We start from the raw sequence: 8,404 nt of genomic DNA, 5'->3' as shown, positions 1-8,404 counted from the left end.
TAATAGCTTTATTAGTTTGTCCAGACTAAATGGGGAGCGCATGAACATATCGGTAACATATTGGTAATAACTATAACATGTGTTGCCATATATATTCAATCACAGACTTCGTCTGTCATATTTCAGTGATTTCATCTATATATTTAATTTGTTAAAGCAGAATTTAAAACTGCCTACAAGTAAAGGTAGCTGTTATAGCGACACAATAAAGTCAGCATCAGTCAATGTTGCCCGGGGGAAAAGGTTTGATCACCAGCAATCATGTGCAGTCCATTACACAATACAATCAAGTCCCCAATTTTCTAACACCAATCAACAAAACTCTGTTATCATCAACTCAATTTCAACAAATAAAGAAGCTCAACTCTTGTTATGTATATGGTTTATTTTCTGATGTCTATCCAATTATAATAGTACAACATGTTTAAAACGCAGTCAGAGTTACACACATAGGATATTAGTAATGTAAAACTATACCTTCATAGACTAAACATTTCTCTATCCGTCCCGTCAACATATTCTACGCATATGCAACAAATAAAACTCCCTAAAATAATGTTCAATGTATCAACAAAACAAAGATAAATATTTTCTATACACATTTTTTTTTTGTATGTTATATAAACACAAAGACGTAGACATCCACCAATATGCATGTATCCATAATATATACATGCATTAAAAACATATATGCAACATGAATGTCAAAACTATACTTCTTAAGAGAGTAAAACAAACATTAAAATGATTAAAACATTTTGTTGAAAGGAAACTTCTGGATTATAAATGAGGTACATCATACACACTTCTACTACATACACTTTGACAGCACATTTTTAGTGGAATTCTGGGATTTATTCTTGATTTAGGTTGTGAGTTATGCACATATATGGAATTCTTTCGTTTAAAGGAATCTTCAAGTTTTAGGAGCTAATATACACTTCAGACGCATGCTTGCTACAAAACACAAAAATGCGTAAAAAAATAAATAGCTTCCAAAATATGTGTACGTCTAGTAAGGACTAGATCAGATTATGTCTAAATTCTAAAAATCAGGATTTTTTAACAGCTGATAACTGGAAAATCTTGACAAATAGCCGGGTATGCTGGAGTGTGATAGATTCATACCAAGAGAAGGGGAAAGGGGCTAAGACCCCTTTTGAAATTGTTTCAAAAGCCATTTTTATCCATTTTATGGTACCTGCTACTGTTTTTGAGGCAAATGACCAATCATTACAACTGTACAATAGTCTTTAACTTATAGATCCCAATCCTTACTTCAGGATTAATGCTGGACTAATGAATCCCTGAAAAATAGAATTAAAGACATATATTGAATATCATTCATGAACTAAGGAACATCTGAACCATGACAATACTTAAAAAAGCCATATAATTGGACAAGCACTCATTACATGAATCAAGGACTCGGCACTCAACAGCTGTAACTCAATATACAAGCAGGAGTAGCAACTGTGATGGGTTCTGCCCTTAAAATAATTTTCAAACCATAAATAAGATGAGATTGATGAATGAGTTAAAGATTTGACTATAGTGGCTTAGAAAAGCTAGCCCTGCTAGAGGGGAGATGTAAACTAAGGAAAACAACAACATCACATCAAACACCAATATTCATGTTAAATATTCCTGACAAAAACCCATCGGGAAGTGGCAAGTTGTGCTTCCTTTCGTCCTCCAAAATAAACCACGACACACAGAAATAGGTCTCATCTTAACCAGGAAATAAGTGGGCAATATCACGTCATCATTTTCAGTAATTACAAACAGAATGAGAGGGCCTATGGCGTGACATGTTTAGTTCAGTTAGACATACTTGAGTTTATTTACAGTTCTTATATGTAAAACATATTTGACACGAAGCTAAAAACAGAAAAAATGATGTTCGAAAAATAACTACAATCCCGGCTTGTCGCAGTTTAACTGTGAATACACACAGACGTTAATTAATACCAGGACACACTACCTACACATATTATTACGAACTTAATCCGATATTATGATGCAACAACAAAAATTATATCAATATAAAATTCATTCTTCATAAAAATGTTCATAGTAGTGCTAATAAAAGGCTGTGAAAAACATTTTAGCACTTGATGCATATTTCATAAATCCTGATGTAAATGAAAAAAATTAATGAAACACACAATATGCCTACAGTATTAAATGATGCATATAAATCAGAAGTTCAATCAGAAACAAAGCAAATCACGAATGAATCTTTCAGTGAAATTAAGCTTTCTGAAAAATCCACAAAAAAATTAAGACACACAGATATTGCAAATTTTCAGCTTTAAACCATATACATGAGTTTTTTTCAACATGCATGTATTCGTTAATGCACAAATCAATGGAATATGTACACTGATGCAAAGCAATGGGTGGTGGCAGGTAAACTCTGATATTCATATGGTCGAAATGTCATCAGCCTATTTTATGTGTATACTGGATGCACTTGACCATTGCATAATCATTTTTACACAAATAAATGGTGTAAGAAAACATTAACACAAGCACAAATCTGCAGCTTAATAATGAATAATGAATGTTTCTGCAGACTTTCTTAAAATGTTACAGCTCTTATATTGTGATAAAAACAAAAAAAAATTGCCATTTATAACTTTCTGCATTGTGTCCTTGGTTTAGCACAATGATAAATTTATTCATATCCTAGATGTCATCACAATCATGAAATATATCATCACGATCATGAAATAACGTCACAATCATGAAATATTTACACCTCAACTTCCATTCCTTAAATGAACGTCAATCCGGCAATTGCGTTCATCAATCAATTGGGCTGGTCAAAGTACTCGTGGAGTCCTTCGGACTCCACACATTTTGACCAGCCCAATTGCGTTCATACCCCGATAATGACATCAAGCCCGCAATTCATTCCTTAAATAACATCACAATCATGAAATAACGTCACGATCATGAAATAATGTCACAATCATGAAATAACGTCACAATCATGAAATAACGTCACAAGTATGAAATAACGGCACGATCATGAAATAACGTCACAATCATGAAATAACATCCCAATCATGAAATAACATCAAGATCATGAAATAACACCACAGTCATGAAATAACGCCATACTTTTTGTATATAGAAAGCTTGGTGAGTGGTCATCATTTTGATATCATGATTGACCATTCATGTTATTCTATGAATAAAAGGGCATTCTTTAAACTTATTATTTTGATAGAAAAAATTATGTATGAAAAATATCAATATGTGCCATGCATATCAATTTTAAGGTTTTACTTCCAAATATCAATACTTGACGCGAATAGTTAAAAAAGGTTTGCTGAAGCAAATGTTGTAATGCAGCTTTTCATGCTTACATGACATTAATAAATAATGATAAAATACCAATATTTACAGATAAACCTAATGAGCTGTTCAGTTACTCACACTTGGACTGACATGTTTTATCCACAATATAGGTCCTTGATAAGAACAAATCTTGCTGTAAAGATACAAAAACATTTCGAGGGGTGAAAGCGAAAAGGTTCTAAGTGACATTAAATAAAGAAGCAGATAGAACCTTTTCGCTTTCACCCCTCGATTTACTCTTACCTGAACAATATAACCAACATTGTACATGAAAAATGCATAGGGTAATGCCATCATAATTATGCACAAGGCAATTGTAACCACGGCAACCCCAAGTCCAGGGGGATAGTGGGGGAAATGGGCCATGTTTTTACCTTTCAGGTTGCCCGCAGTGCCAAGTGGATGCGGTGGTTTTGTTTTCGAGCCAAAAATAGCGGGGGATAGGCCTTACCTAGGCTGTTCCTAGGGTGCGTGGGCATTCGGCGGGGATTTTACTATACCCTGGACCTAGGGTGGGCGTGGTTACAATTGACTGCTCCACTATTAAGATCAATCTCAGGCTTTACTAGACCAAGACTTTGCTCTGCACTTTTAATGTTTTACGGTCATGACAGCATACATTCACCCTGTGTTAGTTTTTATATCTTAATTTTTCACCTATAAAATTCACATTTGCTACAAAATATGTTCATACTAAGTGACAATTCAAGCATGATTCAATGGGAATTTGGATGTTCACATTTCATACCATGAGAATCAAATGTAAAATGTTGATGCCTCGGTATCCCAACATTATTGGGCTGTCATTTGAAAGGGTTTAATGTGCACAGAAAGATTGTTAATAGTACACTGATAAAAATATTGCAAATATTCTAGTTGACCTTGAAACATTACTCATTCCACTTCCTTTTTCAAAACAGAGAACAAAAATACAAACAGCCATAATTTATCTGTTATGTATTTTCGGTCACTTATTTTGCATTTCAGTAAACAGTACACACAACCCTTTTAAATGATATCTAAATGACATGGGGTCACTAGGTATCCAACTTCAACATTTTTGCCAATTTGTGCTTGTTTGTACGTAGGACACATTAAAGCTGCACTCTCACAGATTGACAGTTTTGACGACTTTTTATATTTGTTGTCTTTGAATAAGCCAATATTTGTCTAATGTCTAGAAACCAGTGATATAAGACTGCTAACAAACAAAAAAATCGCAGTTGTTCATATTTATGTTCAAAAAATGATATTTTATGGCTAAAAGCATTACTAACGCTATAAGAAAAATGAAAATTCCAAAACAATTGAGATCTGTTCTTGAGTAGGTTATCTTATATGACTGATTGAAGGCATTGACACCAAAATCAGCCAGACAAAACCTTAAAAAAATGTGAAAACTGTCAATCTGTGAGAGTGCAGCTTTAAGTTATAACAATTTACAAAAAAAAACAGTATCAACTAGTTACTAATCACTTGTGAAATACACGACAAAAAATTACTAAATTATTTTCTGGCAAATGTAACTTAATGATATTTTTTTTATAATAATCTATGTTTAAACAGATACAATAATTGTATTCAAAACAATATAGAACCCTGGCTTTTCTATCAAACATTACATATCCCAGAATATATGTTTTAGAAAAAACAGTCAACAAATGTGAAAGAAAGCAGTTCTTGAATGACACAGATGTTGTGGGAAACATCATGGAGTTCATTCATTAGCAGTGTAATTTCTGATATGTACAAGAAATCACATATTAAGCTGCAAAATAGAAGAAATCCGGACTGTGTTTGGACTATGCATGTTAAAGTGGATAATTAAATGATTATCATGAGAAACAACTTTAACTTAAACTACATGTACACATAAGAATTTACTCCAGACTTCTTCTTTTATTTACCTGCTACTCCTAATCAGTCTCTAAATATAAAAGAAATGAATCCTTGGCCTTCTTTCTCATCAAAGATGGTAAGATGGGCAATATATAATACATTTGTACTACAATCAAAGATGGCACCATCTTAAATCACGAGAAAACCCTGCCAACCAGATTAATAGCTTAGAAGAAAATATGCTTAAAGGTTGTTTTTTGCTACAATCAATATATATATATATATATATCTTAGTTATCTTAACCACATAGAAGAAAAGTTTTCGGATAAATATAATGACAGATTATAAATCAGTACATTTATAGAAATACACAGAGTAATAATATTTATGCACATCAAACAAGTTTTAAATGATATTTGCACAGCATCAACAGATCTAATATCATATCTTTAAAATCGCATTTAAAATTCATTTCATATCAAATAATAACAATATAATAATACCATTTATTATGGAAATGATTCTCACGCGGGAAAGACACCAAAGTGTACATTTTGCCAATAGAAAGTCAGAACGACTTCAAAGCATTATAACATCATAATCTGATAAGCCACTTGGCTGCGATACAAACAATAACACATGTTATATCGTCAAGAGTGGTTCTAAAGTTCTCTAGAAGAAACTGTCATCATTCCTTGGCGTAAGGTACTTTGTATAAGTCCAGAATGCGTTTTGCCTCTCGGTGGCCCGTCAACAGCGCGCCATGGGTCGTGGAGTAAAACGAGGGGTGGGTAGCCTCGCCAGCGAACTGTACTACAGGCTGAAACAAAGGAAGATAATATAGAATGATTATCTGTATTACACACCTGCAGCCAACATGTATACAACTTGGTATGATCTTTAATCTAGGTTGCGCAATTAACAATGGCATGATTGTTTTACTTATTGTATAAATATTCACCAATCACTGACCATTTGACCAAACCAAAACTACAACCAGTTTTATACGTTTTACAACATTAATAAAACATAAGTAGAAAGCTAATGTCTTCACAATGCTTTAATAACAGTTGTTGAGATTTTAAGTATAACTATTTTATTCTGTGCAACAATAATAATTAGAAAAAAAACTGTATCATGAAAGGTTCAATTATAAAGGTTTATAAACCTTCTTCTTTTATAAGTTTGGCAAGAGATAGTTATGCATTCATAACATAATTATGATGAACTGTCCTATTTTTCTGAAAATGTTGAAGCAGGATTAGTTCTCTCCCTTTAGTGAAAAGCTATTTGGACTGGATTTTGGACAGGGAAGTTTTTATTACCAGTGTTATTTGCCTTTCAGTGCTCATGCATTGATCAGCTTGCCTGCATCCTAGTATCTTGTGCGCAGTTGGTGGTTCATTCAACTGGTGAATGAACCATGCTTGCACCAAAAACATACATTTCGTACCACAGAATAACCCCAAACTGATGAAAAGCATACAAGTTGTGGAAGCCTTCTGACTTTTATTACAAATGTGCCATTTATCAAAGGCTTTTTCATTACTAAGTATCTAGCCTATTGATGTGTATACTGAATGTGCGAATCTATGGAAGGCTTTTTCAATAATAAGTATCAAGCCCTGCTTGATGTGTGTACTGACAGTTATTTATTCCCTACATACAGGATGGAACCATGGATGTGAATATTGCCAAATACCACAGTATCAGACTGGACTTGCAGACAATCTGCCGAAATTAATGAGGAAAATACTCAAGTCTGCTATGGGTATATTTTGCCAATCCTCTCATCTTTTCTTAACTGAAAGTCGTCACATTTGGCCGCTGCATACAAACTTATACCAAACTACTTAATATAGTCAGAGGTCATCAACCTGTGCCTGTGGTCATGAAATCATCAACATGAAGCCCTATTTTCTTCCAAACTTTCTGAATGTCATGTAAAACCAATGATAATTCCCCATGTCATGCAAAACCAGTGATAATTCTGCTGTAAAACCAGTGATAGTTCCATATAAACATAACACTATCCAGTGATTGGTATCTTCCTGTTGTCCCAGTTTAATTCACTTTAATTCAATACTAATTATCTGATAACATGAAAAATAGAGATTTAATGTGGAGAAATCACATTAAGTCTAAGACGTCTGCAACAAAATTTGAATCAGTATTAAGAAACAAGAGCCGTCGTAAGACAGCGCGCTCAACTACGCCGCTTTGACTTAGAATACAATAACGATGTAATAATACCAAGTTTGGTCTCTTTATGTCAAACCTAACTAAAATTATTTGATACATAAGGTGACTTTGATGCTGCCCTCCCACCAGCCCGCCCAAACAATGACGCAAGTCATTCAAATAACTTGATTTCCCATTATGAAAATGTGGTTAAGAATATACAAATATGCCTTTCAAAGGAAATTAAAAAAAAATAATAAAAAATTCAAGGGCCATAACATGTATTTAGGCTTAAAACGGAGTTATGTTTCTTGTTGTAAGATGGTCGTAAATAATTTTGAATTTTATTAAGTGCATTTAATGAATGGTATAGAAGGTTTTTTTTATTAAAATCCCAACTTGCCCTTAACTTTTACTTGCCTAAAACTTTAACCTAAGTCAATCAGGGGCCATAACTTGTATTAAGGGTATGGAGTTATGTAACCTCATTGGGTGATGGTCCTGAACAATTGTGTGAAGTATTAAGTCAATTGAATGAATGGTATAGAAGTTATTAAACAATATCCCAACCTGCCCTAAAACTTTAACCTAAGTTCCATAGTCAATCAGGGGCCATAATTTGTATACAAGATAATATGGAGTTATCTAACCTCATTATGTGATGGCTCTGAACATCTGTGTGAAGTATTAAGTCAATTGAATGAATGTTATTGGAGTTTTAAGTGAAAATCCCAACTTGCCCTAAAACTTTAACCTAAGTCAATCAGGGGCCATAACTTGTATTTAGGATAATATGGAGTTATGTAACCTCATTGCAGGATGGTCCTGAACAACTGTGTGAAGTATTAAGTTGATTGAACAAAGGATATAGAAGTTATTAATAAATATTCCAACTTGCCCTAAAACTTTAACCCAAGTTCCATAGTCAATCAGGGGCAAAATCTGTGTAAATAATAATATGGAGTTATCTAACCTCATCATGTGATGGCCCTGAACAACTGTGTGAAGTATTAA

General features: G+C 33.4%; 1 protein-coding gene across 1 annotated transcript in view; it reads right to left on the bottom strand.

The window, feature by feature from the left end:
• Positions 1-365: 365 nt before the first annotated feature.
• LOC128211228 (spermine oxidase-like) overlaps positions 366-8,404 on the bottom strand; it is a 60,546-nt gene continuing 52,507 nt past the window's right edge. The window contains exon 5 of the mRNA XM_052915780.1: positions 366-6,029. Coding sequence (XP_052771740.1) covers positions 5,898-6,029 — 132 coding nt within the window. The 3' untranslated portion in view covers positions 366-5,897. The remainder of the gene's footprint in view (positions 6,030-8,404) is intronic.

This window comes from Mya arenaria, chromosome 12 (genome assembly GCF_026914265.1).
Source record: "Mya arenaria isolate MELC-2E11 chromosome 12, ASM2691426v1".
Lineage (NCBI taxonomy): Eukaryota > Metazoa > Mollusca > Bivalvia > Myida > Myidae > Mya > Mya arenaria.
This window is presented reverse-complemented; position numbering and strand designations above follow the sequence as displayed.